Below are 19,177 nucleotides of genomic sequence, written 5' to 3' on the forward strand. Positions count from 1 at the left end.
GCTTCAGCCTTCCTCCACTGCTTCTCATTATGCTTTTTGTTGGCTAGCTTCAAGAGCCATTTCGTACTCAGTGGCTGCATGTACACGAGACAGACTGTGCAATAGCCCATACTACTGCACAGTAGCATCACATGGCGAACACAGTGACATGATGCTACTACACAGTAGTATTAGACTACTGAACAGTAGCATCACAAAAAAGGTGTTCGTTGGCGCTACAATGCAGTAACTCAGCTTACTGCACAGTCATTTAGTACTTGTTTATACAAGTATTAAATGACTGCACAGTAACGACTGCGCAGTCAGCATCTCGTTTAGATGCAGCCTGTATTTCCTATCTGTGAAGATACTTCAGCAGGTGATCTGGGTACTTCTCTATCTTCTTGTCACTAAATGTAGAGAGCTCTGAGTTTCTTAACCATAAAGAATTTTCTCAAAACACTGAATCAATGTTTCAACACCCTTTTTAACATGTGCACACCAGACTCTGTAGTAAAACTACATCCGGACTTCCCTGCTTATGCATCTGAAGATTGATTTAGTTCTTTTTGTCATTGTTTTGCACTGAGATCTCATGTTTAGTTGCTTGTGTAAATCCTTTTCAGTCACTGCTTTTCAGGGTGCAAGCTCCTATTCTGTAGACATGGCCTAAATTCCTTGCTCCCAGATGTATGAATACATTTGCCAGTATTAAAATACTGTATTTACTTGAATATAAGATGACTTTGAATATAAGACAATGCCCCCCATTAGGTTCTATAAATGGAATTTTTAATAAATTTGTTATAATTTTCTAGGTATAGAATCTAATTTATTGGAGGTTTGTCATGAATTTGTACATTGCTACAGCAGGGAAAATGGGCCACTTGAAAAGGAAAAACCTACTTACTCTCTGCCTGCCCCTCCCCTTCCTACTCCATTACTGTCAGAACCTGTTTCCCTGAGCACATGGAAGTGAGGGCCAAATTTGAAAATGCTGACCTTGAAATAAATATGCCTGTAGTAATTTGCATAAGGGCAAATTACCATGGGTACCCATACACTTAGTTCATCCAGAATTGATGCCTTTTACCTTTTTTTGAAACTGCTGCAAGTTTTAGCAGATATTCCAAAAGTGCTGCTTAGAAGTGATTATGTATGTACTTTATATATAGAACAAACTTTTTATTAAATTTGTGTCTTGGGTCAAAGTAGCCAAATCAATTCCAAATTCTATCAACTGAGCAGAGTGCAATCGTTTAAGTCTGTGTGGCGCTACCACAGGCAAGTATCCTACTTCCCAGACTCTTCAGTCTGGGGATTCAGATACAAATCCATGGCATGCATCCTACATGCAAGCCCCAAGCCTGGAGGCCTTGTGGTTCAGATGCCCCATAGTTTTGCTTGTCCTGTGCCGAAAGGCCATAGGAACAGGTTAGAGAGAGTGCCCAAGAGCAATCCCCTATCCTGGTAAGTTGTGTAGCTGAGATCCTCCCATTGGGAGGCTATAGTAGACTTTTGCAGCACTGCCCTTCTGCAGTGCAGTGGACAGCTACACCAAGTCATTCAAGGCCAGGAAGAAGGGGATCTTCCCTGTCAGGTACATAACACTACCTGGGCCAAAACCATCACTATGGTATTTCCTCTACAAAATATGTATTGGTTGAAAGTCAAAAGGTTCATGATTTACTACATGCTTCATTGGGCGGGGTCCCAGCAGAGTCAGCAGTGTTTCAAGTCATGGTGACCTCACAGCTCAGCACTGCTTGGTGTGTGTGTGTATTCCAGATACTGCCCAACAAAGGAACCATGTGCCAATTAGCCCCCCAGTCATGACTGGGACAGGGTGTTCTTCTCATGAGTCTTGGGATCCTCCAAAAATTTATACGCAGATGAGGTTCAGGGCAAACTCGTCCAGCCCTGCTTCATTAAGGGGGGAGGGCAAATTAATCATGTGGCAGGCTTAAAGGGCTGATGGATTCTGGGTGAACTGTTTGGGTCCCCATTTGGTGGTATTTGGCAGGCATTTAAGGCTGGTGAAGAAACGGAAATAATTGGAAATAGGAAAGAAAGGCACAGCTCAGCTGTGGGAGTGAAGAGGAAGTAGAAATGCATACATTGTAGTGGCTTACCATGACTTGGAAAAAAATCGGTGCAGAGGAGGCTGAGTGCAATGAGCACTAGTATAAATTTTGTTCAGAAGAGCTATGCTAGCCTATTGTGGAAGGTTAAGACCAACCATTTTTGGCACCAATGGGAGGGTGTCAAGATTGTGGCTCTCCCAGTTCTAGCCTGGTATTCCAATACCTCCAGGCCCAGTGCCAGTTTCCTCTGGAGGGAATAGCCACCCTTTTGTTTTTGTTTTTTGTTTGTTTTAAGGACTGAAATGGGGGGTTTGGGAGAAGGGGAGAGAAGGCTCCCATCAGTATGTTTGCCCAAAATAGGCCATGTTGTTTTATAGCCATGCTCAGTGTTGGCTACATTTAATCAACTTCACAATTGGTTTCCATTACTGAGCACATGCTGTATTTGGCAGCAGTTTAATGATAGAAAATGTATTTACTGAAGTTTCCTTGTATGGGGAAAAAAAGCTCTTCTGCTTATATTTACATATGGTAATTTGGGGGGAAAAACCCCTTGTCTTATGTTTAAGTAAATATGGTACATTTTGTTTGAAGGAGTCTGCTCTATATGACTGTCTTGTCCTCATTATTTACCACTCTGCTAATCTTTTTCATCCACAAGTTTTATGAGCAGTGATTTTTTGGTGTTAAACACAATCAGGTATTTATCCGCCCATTTCATGAGCTTGTCAAGATCTGCCTGGATCACCCTCTTGTCCTCAGGTGTGGATGCTTTACCCCAGAGTTTGGTGTCATTGGCGAACTTGGCCAGCCCGCTTCTGACATCAATGTCTACATCACTGATGAAGATGTTAAAGAGTATAGGCCCAAGGACAGAGCCTTGAGGGATGATTGGCTTCTGTCAACCACCACCCCTTGGGTCCTACTGCAGAGCCAATGCCCCAGCCAGCGGATTGTGGCGAGGTCGAGGCCGCAGTTTGCCAGTTTTGACAAGAGGTGATCATGGGATACCAGATTGAAGGGTTTTTCAAAGTCAAGATATATGACATCAATCTCTTCCCCCTTGTCCAGGTGATAGGTCATCTGCTCATAGAAGGAAATAAGATTGGTCAAGCAAGACCTACCTGCAACAAACCCAGACTGGGTATCCCTCTGGATATTGCCGTCAGCTAGTCTGTTAAGGGTGGCTTCTTTGATAATCTTTTCCAAGACCTTCCCCAGGACAGAGGTCAGGATGATGGGCCTGTAGTTTGCCAGATCTACTTGCCTCCCTTTCTTGAAGATTGGCACCACATTGGCCTTCTTCCAGTCTTTGGGCACTTCACCAGAGCACCAGGAGTTCTCAAAGATCCGTGCCAGAGGCTGAGCTACGATGCTTGCCAGCTCCTTGAGTACCTTTGGGTGTAAACCGTTAATGCTGGCTGACTTGAAGGTATCCAGCCTGTCAAGGTGTTCCTTCACGAGGTCAGCTTTGATGGAGGGTAAGGAATCTCTCTCACCCGGGCCTCCCTGACCCACAGTGGGCAGGGGTGTCCCATGGGACTGATGAAAAACTGTTGCAAAGTACCCATTTAGCAAGTTTGCTTTTTCCTGGGCATTGGTTGTCAGTTGTCCCATCTGGTTTAGCAGGGGTCCAATGTTGCCCTTGCTTTTCCTCTGGCTCCCCACATATCTAAAAAAGGACTTTTTATTGTCTTTGCTATTTGTAGCTAGCTGGAGTTCCTTCGCAGCCTTGGCTTTCCTGGTTTGCTCTCTGCAGGTCCGGACCAGAGCAGAGTATTTCTCCTTGGTGCTGGTTCCAGTCCTTCATCCTTCGTAGGTCTTCCTCTTAAGATGCAGGTCCACCAGTTCCCTGGAGAGCCAAGGGGGCTGCTGTGCCCTTTTGCTGCCTTTCCTCTGAGACAAGATGGACTTTGCTTGCGCATCCAGGATTGCAACCACTCAACAAATTTATCAACTAAATTTGTAATCTCCTCAGGAATTAAACTAGATTTATTTGAACAGATCTGTCACCTGTAGAACTATGTTGAGTAGTGTGTTAATTGTATTTGTCTCTTTTAATTCTTTTTCAATTGAATCCCACATCAACTTTTCAGTTATTTTACTTGGGATGGATATTGGGTTAACTGGCCTAAAGGTTATCCCATTTGCCCTTTTGAATATTGATACATTAGCAAGACTTCAAGACTTGCCCTGTTATCCTGAGGTTTATTAAAAGTTAATGCGAGTAGGACTGATTGCCACTGGCTCTTGAGATTTTTTTCAACAGAAGTTATCAAGATGTGCTAATTTTAAAAGCTTTATGTCTGTTAGGTGTGTACTAAAGGACTGGAACCTACGTCGTTGTCTTTGTGGGAAGATGTTGTTTTGCTTCTTTCCAAACACAGAATTGGAGAATATCTTCTGTTCCCAAACTGGTAGCCCCTGACACACTGCCAGCACTTCCTGCTTCCCCTGAAAACTACATGTTGATATGTTGGAAGTTGGCAATATGGAAACCTGCAGCATGCTGAAGATGGGGACAATGCGAGATGGAGGTGTATAAGTAATGGGGTTCTGCACCTGATTGAATGTGAACATCAATAAATTATTTAAAACAATATTTTTAAATAGATGTTAAGTGGCTACTGAATTTTCAGCCCACACCAGGATCCTAGAATTGCTTTGCCAAAGTCTGATTCTTTTTTCCTACTGGTAGTATCCACACTTTGGGTGGGAGATTTCAGAGTAAGACCTAAAACTCCAAAGATTATTTTAGCATCTCACAGTCGGTTTCAACCAGTGTTGTTATAATACATCGACTTGGATACTATACTTCAAACCACACACGGACCTCGTATCAGTCTAAAAATGCTTCTACTTAAGAACACTTAAACAGAAAAGAAGGTGCTGATTCCTCTCCCTCCCACTGTTTTAACACATCTGTATTTTCTACAGAGAACACAGAAAAGTACAAGGACTTCTCTGGCTGGCGTCTATAGCTTGCAGTCACTAGCTGCCTTTGCAGAATCGCACACAAATAAGGCAGAAAGGGACTTTGAGAGACAGTTTAGATGGGACAATCCCTCCCTACACCATTCTGGATAAAAGTTTGTCCAACTTGCATTTAAAAACATAGACGTTCATGTGTTTTTGAAGGTCACACATGCTGAACAGCCCGAATAGCCAGTGGCAGACATAAGCTCAGAACTGATAGTAGATGGGCCTTAAGTCACAAACCCTGGGTTTAATAACAGCTTTATGGTTTACAAAACATAATGTTTTGTTAGGCTGCCAGCCTGATTCTTTGGCAAAGGCAGGTATTAAAACAGCTGGGTAACCAGCACTGTCCACCAGCTAGGCTGAAAAACAGATTGCCAATGTGGTCCTTGCTGCAAACTGAAATGTGAACTGTGAAGGGGGAAGAGTGAAAAAAATGACAACGTTTAAAAACCGTGGGCAGCCTGATGCTTTTTTTCCATTCATTTCTCTAGGAGGAAATAGGTGCATTTGGCTCAATGTCAGTATTTGAAGCTTCCTTTTCTTAGGTACAAGCAGAGCCAAAACTTGTAATTTCTCATACAAAGCTGGTATGCTTGATTGAAATACAATTCCTGGGCTGAGCAACCTTTCCCCAAGTGAAGCCCTGGACTCTAAACACACAATATGTTATCTGTGAGAACACCACTGAGCAGTTTGGCTCAAGGGGGCTGATTGAGAGCAGGTTGTTTTCACTTGTCTGCCACTTTCTATTTGTTTCCTTTCTAGCAGCTGGGGGCAATGTCTGTTGGTCTGTCCCATACTTACAAAGTCACTTTTGTTGTTTGGGACAGTTTGGCCAAGAAGTCTAGTTATAAGTCTTTCCTGCCCCAAGAGCAGCATTTGTTTCCATGAAGTGTAGACTGAGACAGTGCTTCGTTAGGCCTCACTCAAAACAGCTCCTGGAAGGAAAGAGGCATTTCCTCCTTGGTTATCTTCATGCCCTGGCTTAATGCAGTGAGAGATGCAACCACGGTATAGGGCTGTATCTGTCTGTCTTAATACCTTTTAAGTCCGTTCTCTTCCTGCCTGTTCATTCAGCCCTTCAATGATGAAAACAGGAACGTCAAAAGTTAGTGTTTTTCTGGTATATAGTATCTTAATTTCAGCTGAAAGGTGGTTTCAGCTTCTGCTTTTAAAGTAACTTCTCTAGAAAGTGGAACAGAATGGTGAGAGACTAGGTTAAGGATCACTTATCTAAGTCAAGCTTTTTATTAGTGTGACAACTTATACAAATGGTGTGAAACTACTAAAAACAAACAAAAATAACCTTCCCCCTTCTTTCAGGGATCTGGCAGAGCGTAGTGCAGCCAGCCTAGGACAGCACCACACCCAGTGTGGCTTGATCTCGTTGCTACAAAATGACCACCGGCTCAGTAGAAAGGCACAAAGTGGTTCCATTTCAAGGGGTCGCTTCCTTTGTCGTCTTCATCAATCATTTAGTTATGTTGTCTTCCTCAGAAAAGGCTCAGGGCAGCCTACAATAACAGCCTTGATAGATAATCAAATCATAGAGAAATAGGGTTGGAAGGGACCTCTAGGAGTCATCTAGTCCAAACCCTTGCCAGACAGGATCATCCTTATCAAAACTATCCCAAGGACATTCTTGTCGAACCTATTCCTAAATCTACAAAAGCTACCCTGCCACACAACCACAAAGTACAGTGCCCTACTCTTCCACAGGCAAAACGGGGACAGTGGTGGCCAATGTTCTGCTGCTGCAAGGGTTGTTGAAATATGCTTCAGATCCAAGATCAAAATATGAAAAAAATTGTAGTAAATCCTGCCAGGTAATGCTCCAAAGCTTAACCCCGCCTGCTTAAATCTGCCCAAACATCTTGTAATGCTTCTAGAAGATGGCCAGGCTCTGGATCGGATGGGTTATGAGTTTGGGGGGGGGGGGGGAGTCTAGAGCTGAGAAGCGATTACAAAGAGCAACAACTTTCTATGAATTTTTGCTGAATGAAATTTGTGTACAGATGATTGTTGCAGGAGGCTGCTCTGATTAATGTTCGGGATCACAATGCAACATGAAGGAGAAAGTTCTTGAGCAATGCAGTAATATGCTTCTGCCAACCCATCCCCACCAGAGGTAATGTTAAAAGCTGTTCTGGAAAGTTTGGGGTCAGGGGCCTTCAGGTACTTTCTGAAGTGCACTGAAAACTAGGTTGAGTTTTAAGAGCAAATTATTCAGTAGCTTCAGGCTGAGTAGGTAGTTTGAGGCCTGCATGCGTTTGCTAGACACATCTATGGATGTCAGGCAGGTGGTAAGACTTCAGGCCCCTGTGCAGAGCTAGTCTTGCCAGGGTCTGAAAGTGGGTCTTCCTGCTGATGCTTGATTTGTTGTGGCTGCTCCAGGGGTAAGCAGAAGGGTAATGAACATACTAATTAGGTTGCCTCAGTTGTGCTGGGCTAAGACTAGTCTGAGCACAGCTGCAAGCAATTTATATGCACCCAATTTCTAGCTGAGGCTTTATTAACACCTAGTTTTACTACTAGAGGAAACAACAGGCAAGAGGCAGCAGGAAACGGTGGAAGTGTGGGAATACATGGTGTCTAGTGAAAGCCATAAGTAGTCTCTCAGATGATCCTTTTCATTCCCTAGTGAGCTGGGTTTGAGTCAAGGAAACGAGGTGAAAGGGTCTGTAGCATTACCCACCTGTCCCTTTCACTACCCACTGTTCCTACCTCTCCCTAGGCTTTCCTAATGCTTTTTAAGGACAAAAACCTCTTAGGAGGCCTGTGCGCACGACTCATTTAATGCCAACTTCACAGAGGGAAACGAAAATAATTTTCACGTGCAAGTAAAGCAGATAGGTTGCGTCTTGCTTATCCTGGCCAGTGTTATATTGACTGGCGGTGAGTACAAGATCCTTTCCACAGCACTGATGAAAAGGTAGGCAACTCCTCCTGTTGGAGCTGGATTGTTGCAGGATGGCTGTATAATGAATTGTCAGGCTTTTAGTAATCTTAGCAGGCTGTTCAACCTGATCCACTAAGCCTAAAAAAAAAAGAAGTTTAACAACTCCAGTCAAGCGCTTAAATACTTGCAGAGTTGCACATGCTAAGAAGTTGAGACAGTCTCAGTTATTTTGTTAGATTATTTCTGCTAATGCATATCACAGACATTAGCTCCTAATATGTCTGAAATGTTCCACTGCAGCACACTACATCTCTTACTGGAGAGGTATTTGGGACTAGTTACTGTATTTGGCTCACCATTTGTTCCCCATCCAGTGTTTTACAGCTAACAGATGTCATCCAATGGAGCATCAAAGGAACCACGAACTGTTACATTTTAATACTCTTGGAGAGAAGTGTCCTTCTGTGCGTTGCTGAACTTCCACTCAGAGATGCAAAGGAATTGACCATAGGGCAGAAGTGGCTTTCATCTGTTAGAAAACATACCACCACGGTAGCGCAACTCCTGATTTACTTAAATAAAGCTGTTTACTATGATTTCAAGATGATAAACCCTGATGCAAAGCAACCTGAGCTTTCTGGTTCTTTACTTAACAGAGTTTTGGAGAAGGACTGAGATAGAATGGGAAACGGGAACAGACATCCTAGAGCCATTTCTAAGAATTATTTTGAAACTATAATGCACCTATTTTGGCTATTACTAGTCACTTAAATGCTGGCAAGAAATTTTGGGTCAGAGAGAGAGCCATCTGGAACAGAAGGGTTTTCATCCATGGCTGAAAGGAAAACTAACATAAACGTTATCATGGCACTGTCTCTTGTTCGCTCTTGACAAAATTAATCCAATCTCTAGGTTGAATCTAGATCTATAAATATATTTATTATAATATAACAAGAACTTAACAGTAAACATAAACTATATACAATGCCATTACAGAGAACCCTGTTTTTATATTATTCACAGAAATAGTCAGTTTTGCTCCAGTGTGAGAAATGAAGAAATAAGCTAAATTGGAAAATGTTGCATGTGTTAGGTCTTGTTGACAGCTAGCACCTCCTTTGGAGGCAGACACACACCAACACTAAAATTAGTCCTGCCTCAGGCAGTTAGAAACTTGTGCTCCACTCTGTAGGTTCACACTTGCACCCTGTTGGACATAAATACTTTAAATGACATACTACGTATATAATATTGTTGTGCTTATTTTTTTCCTTTAAAGAATAAATAAAACAACTGCATAACAAAGGTGGGAACCTCATCATGAAAATGAGTCACTGCCTGATTGAGCACATTTTTTTTAAATACTGCAAGATACAAATTTCATACTATTTTCTTTTATAAACAATTATTAGTAAAATAACTTCAAGGTAATTGGCTAACCATTTGCAATATTTTCCCCAAAGTTGTAGCCAGACCTTTCGCATTATAAAAAGGTTAATGTATTTGGTATCAAATCCAACTAGATATTGACCATAGTGTCACACCTTTGTTCTGTAAAGGATCTCCCTGCGGAATGATCCCAGACCATTTGGAACTGCGAAGGTAAGAATGGTAACACTTCTCCTTCTTGCCGGTCTCCTTGGAAAGAAATTGGGTAATCCTTTGATGTAAGGGCAAATTTCCATTTACTGATTATGAAAATTCCCTCCTCCCGCCTCCCCACCATACCACTCCAATCATCTCCCATTTGATCATTCGCTGTATAAATTTATAAAGAATTTCCACATCACAATGCATCTCTGGATAGACAATATTTTAATATATATAAAAATATAACCCCTGTGCTGTGAATATACTTACAACTCTACATAGTAATAATTTTAAGTCTTATATTGGGCTTACTTCTATGCATTTTCTATCACGGAATTTAATCTTGTGTGTTAAAACCTGTAAATGTTTTTATTCTGACCAAGAAGCTACTGATACCCCTTAATGAGAGAAGTTTTATGTATGGTAAGACTTCCCCATCTTCTGTGGGGAATAAGTTTAAAGCAACAAAGGTGTCCTCGTAGATGTGGTTTAAAAAAAAAAAAAAAAAAGATAGTAGCATATATCCCAACATAAGGAAATTTTGGTTAAGTGATCAAAAAATAAGTGCGCAACACCTGAGGCATCTTCTTAAATAACTGGCTGGAAATGTGGAAACCCCACAGTACGCTATTTATTTTATTACCTTGGTTCCAATCGTGACAATTCAAAATACTTTACTTTAATCAAGAAAATGCCTCAGGAATTTAACCAAATTCATATTGCATTACAGGAATTATACGCTGTAAAGTTTTGATCATACAGTAGAAAATGGGGTAGAACGGCAGAAACCACCCTCACCCATCCCAGCACACACACGCTACCATCGGGGGTAGAAATCCATTCAACTCAAGAAACCCTTTTCATCATATTACACAGAATTCTATTACAAACACGACCATCCTCTTTTTCACTCTCCCCCCTTTTTTGGCTCTGCTCTAGAGAACTGGAATATTCATTTGATCTGATGGAAGACTGACATCAACCTAGGCCATCTGTCACACAAGATTTATCTGTCATTGGTATTGAAAAGCATGTATTTATTAAAAACAAATGTAGGAATCAAAGTGGTAAGGACACTTTGACCTTCTTTCGAATAGCCTGATGCCTAATGTGTAATTGTAAAACTAATCTGCACGGTTATTTTAAGAATCAAGCTTGCTTGCTAGAAGTAAAATGCAGATTTTTCTCTTCCCTCCCCAGTTAAAAAATATGTGAAACTCTATTGCACCTGGGTTGACCAAAAGCCTACGTCCATAACAAGTGCCACTACGACATCTAGTGACACGCTTGTATTATTAAGTTACACTATCATACATAACACGGAGCTCTCTGCTCCTCGTTCACCAAAAGGTGAGGATGATTTTCTACATTCAATGTAGAGAATATTCAAAACGTTACAGCAAGATGTTCGTTGGTTGCCTTTGCTTGCTTTTTGTGGGGGTTTTTTGTAGTAGTAGGTTTTTATTTTTTTCTTTCTTGCTTTTGACAGGCAAAGTCAGTTCTCCATCCAACTTCTTCACATCAACCACTCTGGATGTACTTTTTGATTACTACACAGCCATGCCGAAACACAGGGCATGGCATGTTTGGCAGAAGTGTCCATGTGTTTGTCTTGGGGTCGTAAGCTTCCATGTTTCCCAGCGCAGGTCCTTCACTGCTAACAATTCCACCAGTAGCATAAATTTTTCCATCAAGAACCACAGCACTGCAAGAAAAGAACAGTTTTGGTTAGTGTAGCCTTGTAGCTTAGTGTCCTTTTGTGTAGCAAAGTCTGCATCACCATGCTTAAGCCTATTTAAAAAAAATAAATAAAAAGCACTCTTCTTCATTTGTAAAGCAGTACACGCCTTCACAGACTTTCCCACCACTCCTGCCGGGTAGCTAAGCTGTCCAGAGTTTAAACACACAATAGGGAGGCCGGGGAAGACAGGTTTTACCCAAACTCATGTGTGAAGTCAGCAACACAGTCACTACAGAAATGTATGACAACTAGCCACGTGTCTGTGGCCCTACAAAGAAGTCCTAAACAATTCCAGCTCCTGTTTAGGACCATCCTACTTCCCACTGCTGTGTACAGAGCATGCTTTGATCTTTGCCTCCCATGATTCAGTGCTCTTTGCTGAAGGTGGGTTCTGCCCAACAGCACAGGCTGACCCCTTCCAATAATCAACTGGCTCTTTCCCTACAAAGGCTGATATCACACCCCCATACCCACATGTGATTCCCCTCTCCCCCCACAACATTCTCTTGTAGATAGAGTTAGCATGAAAGCCCTTTAGAGCACATGCCTATCCATCAATCTGCTTTGCTTACTGAACAAGGGGCACCTGCGTGTCCTTGTCATATACACGTACATACAGGGAGTTCCTTTATAGAACAAAGGTGTGATGCTATGGTCAACATCTAGCTGCAAATATATATATATATATATATATGTATATATGTGTGTATGTGTATGTGTATATATATATATATATATATATATATATATATATTTTTTTTTTTTTTTTTTTTAATATATATATATAAAAAATAAAAATGGGACACTTCAAAACTCGTATTTGTAAAGAGCAAACCTGTTGCAAATAAAGGTGATGAGCAAGAGGTCTGACTAACTGCGGGGTAAGGAGACTTTAGCACAGGAAGAAATTCAAGCTTCTTGAAGCTAATTTTGGAGCAGTAGAAAACCTACAGCCCATATGCACTATAAGAATGGAGGGACTGGAGAATCCTAGATGAACTAGAAACGAACCAACCATCTCTGAAAAGAACAAGAAGGGGAAAAAATGAGAAGTAGCTGATGTCTTGGTGAGGAATTGGGGGTGGGAGGGGTTAAAGATAAAAATAAGCTCACAGCAAAAAAAATGAAGGGAAGGACCAGAGAAAATAGGTGCAGGTTTCCCGTACATGTAAGTAAGAAATAAAGCAAATCTTGGATTTTTTTCTCCCAACTTATCAGAAAAGCATAGTAAGGAAGGAGTACTTGAAATGTCTGATTAGCACACAGACACAAATCAACAGGGCTGGATGATATGCCACCCATTGTCTTAAGGGAATTTGCTAATGAGCTTCCTGAACTGGTAATTGATTTTGAAAAATCACAGACACTGGGAAGCACAGCAATTTGAATAAACCCAAATTGTCCTAATATGTTGAAAAGGAAGACGCGTCATCCTACAATACTGACTGACCCTGGCTAGGCAGGGGACCAGCAGGGAGTACCTAGATCATTAGTGTCCTTTATAGCCTTAGCAAAAAAGGTCAGCAGGAGACTTCAAATCAAGCAAATGATTTATTTAGTGGCACGTTCACAATACCCCTGCCCCTCCATCTGTTTTTTTAAATACGCTCAGCCATTGCTTGTGAAGGGCCTGCTAGCCATGCTGCTGTAACAATGCTGTGAATAGCTCTGTTGATGCACAGAACATGTTCAAAGCAGTAAGTGCTTTGGAGCACGGATTGTCTCTTACCACGCACCTGTGCACAGCCCGATACAATAGCATCCTCATCTTGACTGGGATCTCTGGATACTACTTGAACTCCACTGCTATATACTGATTACCAGACTGCAAAGCTGATCTCAACCTTATGAGCACTAACGGAATAGATGCTACACCATAATTTTATTATTGTACTACTGGCATAAATTGGACTTGGGGGGTAAATTCAGAGCCATGATTTATTAGCAGCATTACAACCTTTTATGTACTTGACACAATCCAGTCTGCGGCTGATTTCTTGTTCTGCAATTTCCTGTTCATGCTGGTTTTTAAAATGTTTGCTGGCTTAGAACATGAAACCAGCCACAAACTGCACTGTATTAGGTATGGTTTAAACAGGGACTATGGATTCACATCCCATGACCTGGATCAGCTTTTGTGACCCTCTTTGTCATATGCCTCTCCTAGCACTGTCCCTCTCCTCCTCTCCCCCTTTTCCTTTCCCTTCCTCTTTCCTACCCTTTCCTATTGAAATCACTCACTCTATTCAGTACTATGCTGTCCTTTTACAGAATCTGATGAAGTGAGCTCACATTTACGAAAGCTTCTATATCTTATTTATTTAGCCAGTAAGGTAGGTGCATCTTCACCCTGCTATCTGATATGGTCACAAAACGCTGACTGAAGGGAGGTTATCGTAGAGGCAATTCTGAACAAAATTGCACTGGTGGTTGGAGCAGTCATTTTTTGCAAAAAAGCGGTGTACTCCCCATGCATCAGCTGGGATGCTAGTCCAGATCTGCCAGGTAGAAGAGAAGAAAACGACGATCCGAGCATGAAGCATAGTGCCCACGGTATCTGTTTTCTCCAGTAAAATATTTTTGCACAAGGCCCTACGTGATCTTCCTTTAAAAATTAATTCATATTGATCTGAATGGAAGCCTTTTCATTCAGGTTGTTAAAAAAAAACAAAAAACCCCAACAACAAAAACCAACCAAACAGTTGAAGCATTATAAATAAAGGTCATTAAAAGAGGCAATATTTGAAGTAGAGGGAGATGTTCTGGTCTTATTTTATTTAACATCATTATTAATGATCTGGAAGAAGATGTGAACAGCCCATTAAATTAAAATTTCAAATTATACTAAATTGGGAGGTGTTTCCACTAGCAGTAGTGAGGACAGAAAAATAATTAGTACAAGGGGACTTTTAAGAAGTGAGCAACAGGAGCGAGAAATAAAATGGAATTCAAAGCAGGAAAATAAACTGGGGGCAAATGCCTGTATGGATCTGGGGTAACATTTTCAATGAGCTCTAAGTGATTTAGGAGCCTAAGTCCCATCTTCCAAAGTGGCTTTGGCATCTGAGGGCCAAATTCCCAAGAGCCATCCAGGAAGAGCACACACCAACTGTTGAAGCTTCCTTAGCCTGACGAAGGGTTTTTGAACCCGAAAGCTTGCTTAATAACTATTCTCCAACCATTTGGGTTGGTCTAATAAAAGATATCAAATTCACCCAAGGAACCTTGTCTGCCAAGAGCCATTGAGGCTTTGCAAAGCTGAACATTGTAAGACGGGATCTGTAGGTGCTTGCCACCAATATTCACAGCCATAGGCTCCCTGTATGATACTTCAGGCACCTAAAGAATGAGATTCACAGAAAGCAAAAGGATGAACTTAGCCAGTAGGCAATGCTGAGGGAAGAGGCAGGGATACATCTACCAGCACCACCTCTTCCCTCCTGTTGTGTGGGCTCCAGGCAAGCCCCCTGGGATGAGATTCTGCAAAGGAAAGCAAGGGAGCGCTCCTGCCCACGCTCCGGCAGGAGATATGGGCACTTGGAGCCCTCCAGCCTTGGGAAGCTGTGCTTAGGAAGTCACAAACCTGAGCTAAGCACCCAGGTTTCCAGCATAGTGAATTAAGTGCCTGCAACTGGGATTCACAGCACTTGGTGTGCTGAGCAGGGTGCAGCCTAGCAGGAAATGCTTCTCAATGCATCTAAAATATGGCCTCTCTCAGGTGAGGCACCTGCCTGCAGGTCTGTTTTGGGCACCAAGGTGTTCTCGCCTTCACAGCCCTCAAACCTGCTTCTTGCCTGGAGATGTCTAAGCCATTCCTTTGGGTGCAAAGAATTCAAGTTTCATTTAACTAATCTCCCAACCATGGCTAACTTCTATGACCCTGGGGAACGGAGTGTATTCTACAGCCTTCAGGAAAGAGGTGTGTTCACTGCTTTCTCTGTTACTACAACAATCCTTGTCTCTCTCCTGCTTCCCCCTTGAGCTGTAAAAATGACATTGCTAAAGCCAGTGCATGAAGAAAGAGAGAACTGCAAGTTCATTGCTCTGTGCCGTTAATGCTGGGAGAGGAAAAGATCATGTGCTCTCAGAACCCGAAAAGGAAGAAAGTAGCAAGCTCAACAGCCTTTCTGGAGACGAGGCCACCTCTGAGCCTGTTTTGTGGGCTGCTGCCCCTGCCAAACAGGAGTTGAGCTTGGAGTGACCTGTATCCAGGGCTAGGAGCAATCATGTCCATAACCAAGGTAAATTTACCTCTTTCAAAGGTGGTATTTTCTGCAATTTTTACTTAGTTCATTGCTGATGGGTGAATGGCCCTGCTAAAACTGGTCCCAATCTCTTGGCTCGCTGGAAACTTCTTATTTCCTTTTGTTAAAAGTGCCCATCTCTTGCTTTATGGTAACATGTATAGTAAAGCTAATCTGCCACAACCCAGACCACAGTCAATGAGATGTGTAGGCTCCATGCATTTCCCCACACCCTCTTCCCTCCCCTCCGGTTCCTCTCTTCCAGATCCCATGCTGACATTGCCACCGAGAACATGATGCTGAAACTGCATAATGTTTAGGACAGGAAACAAAGGCTTTTTTATCCTCCGGCAGGTTCAGAAGGATGGGGATGTTGGTCCCGCTTCAGAGAAGCACTTGAACACATGCTTGAGTCCCTCTTGGTTCACAAGCATACAGGCTGGATGCTTTCCATAGTCAGGGCCTTGTTAGGCAAAATACCCACGCTGGAATTTGGCCGGGACTGTGGTGATGACAGCCATGCTCTCACAGATTGCTATAGGTCTTTCACTTCTCATCTGAGACTGAACAAACCCTGCGGCAGCATGCCCTAACTTTGTGATGGGCCACGTGCTCAGCAGAGATTGTCACCTACTGAATTGGTTTCACCTCCTTCTGTGGCAGATGGGCTTTGTTTAGCTCTGAAGTCGCCCATTCAAGTACCGACGTGGCCCAACTTTACTCAGTTTGTGGGGGGTCAGGTAGGATGGTAGTACCAGGTGGTGTGATGACAGGTTGGTATAATTTTGAGACTCGTTTGTATTTTCAGCATCATTCAGTCTTAAGTATTCAATCTTGGCTGGAAAGCCACAACATTTGAAGAGAGAAAAAAAATCTCTAGCAGTTTTTGAGGCTATAAAAAGATCCTTTCAGTGGCTAAATTAGGTTGCTCTTGTGCCTCGATTCCTGTTTAACTGAATGTTTCAGAACATTTTTAGTACACGGAGATACTGAGAACGGATATAGGTCCACACTCGCTGAGTTAACTGAACAGCTCTTAAGAAAGGCCATTAAGGATTATTATGTAAATATACTGAAACAGACTTCCTGCAAAAAAAACCTTTTCTGTATTTATCTGAGGATTAATTCTCTTCTTGTAATTCAGGTTTCAGAAAAGTCTGACTATAGAAAGCAAGGGCAGCAGAAAGATGCTCACAAACTGGGCTCGGTAAGTATAGGGGTACATGGGACCTGGTTGTGGTTGTAGGGATGAAACTGCTGTCATCCCACACGCTTTGGTTTGAATGGAACTCACGAACAAAACCTGCCTGAGGCTTTGCACGATGGAAGTGGAATCCCAACCCCTGCCATTTCATGTGGAGACTGGATCTCAGTGGATGCCAATCTCCAAAAGTCCTTTTATGAATTTGGCAGCTGAGAGCGCAAGCTCCATGCATATTCACAGATGTTTGGAAGCCAGGTTGCATTGCTCAAGGTGCAATGTCAATGTTTACCCCAGATTTTATTAGGGCTCCCTGGGCTACAGAAACACTGGCTTTCAAGTGAGAGAGAAAATCATGATCCAAGCAGTTTGTGGTCACTAAAGATGGTATCACAGCACTCTGTACTTGCATTATTAGTGTCAGTGCCCTTGCAAAATTAGATTTACCATATTTCTTTGCATGCAGCGCACCCTGGAATAAGAAGCACACCTTGTTTTTGGAAGACAGAATGCAATAAAAAAAAAAATCTTTCCTTGCAGGAACCGAGTAGCAGCAACAAGGGAGTGAAGCCTATTCATTGTTCTGCTCCCTGTGGATCTTGTACATCATTTACTTCACTTTCCCCAGCAAGCAACTTTTACTGTATTTCCTTGCATGTAATGCATGTTTCAATTCCAAGCAGCTGGGTTTCGGGGGAAAGAAGTGCATGTTGTTTGCAAGAACATACAGTCGGTTCTACCAAAATATATTTTACAAGCAGTTTAAGCTGAGTACTGATCCCAGATGGTTGTGTAGCCTTGCTGTGTGCTGTTGAACAGCTGCCACATTTCAACCCAGAATCCCACTGACTTTTGTGAGACCAGGCTTTGTCCCCAAAGCATCCTAAACTGCAACTTCTTGTGATCGTGATTTGGGGACTTGAACAACTGATTTTAAATTTTCATTAAAAACATTTTAATTGGCCGTCACAATTTCCACGTATCCCAATAACCACCTAAATGCACTGTTTAAACTTTGTTGCAGTTGTGAAGTGCAATATATATGACAGATTATTACTAATTTGAGGGTGTGATTCTAATCAGCTGCTCACTGCACGCTTTTCCAGGTGTCCTAGAAGACCGTCTTCCTCTCTATCATATTATCTCCTAGCTGCAAAATGAGAATTGACATTGTATGCTAAAAGGCCAGCCTTTACATTTGTGTGCAACCATTAAGAAACCATGCTCCATAACAGGCGCCACCTGGGAATTACTCTCCAAACAAGCTGTGCTCTAGCCCATTTCCCTGCCTGAAGTTTACACTAACTTCGTAAGGAGGAAATGAAGCAGCTGGGGATTCACGGCCAGTGCCAAACATTAGCAATACCTACTAGTTAAGCAGCGAAGTCATTGAGCTTGCTGTTCAAGAGCTTATTTAAAAAGAAAAACAACTCCACGACCTGCCCTGTTTTCGCTGTGCTGTTCAGCCTGAATCTAAGTTTTATTAAAGGTTTCCATTCAGCAGAGCCCAATAACAAATCTTACTACTGTCAAAGGATGGGGGAAGAACTGCTTTGTGGGTGCCTACTGGGAATTGCTGGTACTAAATTAGCTTCTTGGGAATCATTCCTGGCACCATCGTGCTGCTGCTGTTAGCCTGTGGAGAAGCCATGTAACACCGTCCTGTTTGCATACTGCCTGGATTCAAAGCAGGCAGGATTATGGACTTTTTAATCATACACAAAAGCACATTCTGTATTCCTTTTGCTGGAAGAAGGGGGAAAAATGTTGAAGGGCATACTGCAAAGGGAGTCGGGAGGAATTCACAGCTCTGGAGGAGGAGACCTGTTTTTGCAGCCTGGGGGAAGTGTCCAGCAAGGCAGAGCTCCTAGTCCCCATCTGTTGCTGTCATCCATGACTGTAGCTGGCCAGTCCCTTCAAATACCTGAGTCATTGAAAAATGAGGCCACCTTCATGGAGGCCAAACATGACACGTTTCCGTGCTGTTTGGGGAACCTGAAATACGCTGTCTGTACTAACCATATGGTGGGATAGAAAGGCTGCTTTTGTACCCAGCACCCACTGACTTTCACAGCACGTCAGAGACACAACTGCGCTTAGTGCCTTTGAAAAGCTGCCTCGGAGGGTTAAATCCAGGTCAAGAACAGAATCCCACTGACTTTTGTGACACCAGGCTTTGTCCCCAAAGCATCTTAAACTGCAGCTTCTTGTGATTGTGATTTGGCAACTTGAGCAACTGATTTTAAATTTTCATTAAAAACATTTGAATTGGCCGTCACAATTTCCATGTGTTCTCTGCCTGCAACTTTTCACACTATATGGTTAAGGCAATCGCACAAGCTAGTTTGATGAGTGCTAGTGGAGATCTATAAAGCGAATGTTCTCATTAAAGGAAGTTCACTAGCATGCAGCTATTTGTTGCTTCATAATATCTTACAGGGTGCATCTACGTGAGAC

At 42.4% G+C, this 19,177-nt stretch overlaps 1 protein-coding gene across 3 annotated transcripts in view; it reads right to left on the bottom strand.

The window, feature by feature from the left end:
- Positions 1-8,857: 8,857 nt before the first annotated feature.
- The window catches only part of KLHL29 (kelch like family member 29), a 556,676-nt gene continuing 546,356 nt past the window's right edge, over positions 8,858-19,177 (bottom strand). For all 3 annotated transcript variants that reach the window (XM_059729244.1, XM_059729242.1, XM_059729249.1), the window contains one exon: positions 8,858-11,239. In XM_059729244.1, the coding sequence (XP_059585227.1) occupies positions 11,056-11,239 (184 nt within the window). In that variant the 3' untranslated portion in view covers positions 8,858-11,055. The remainder of the gene's footprint in view (positions 11,240-19,177) is intronic.

This window comes from Alligator mississippiensis, chromosome 1 (genome assembly GCF_030867095.1).
Source record: "Alligator mississippiensis isolate rAllMis1 chromosome 1, rAllMis1, whole genome shotgun sequence".
Taxonomy (NCBI): Eukaryota; Metazoa; Chordata; order Crocodylia; family Alligatoridae; genus Alligator; species Alligator mississippiensis.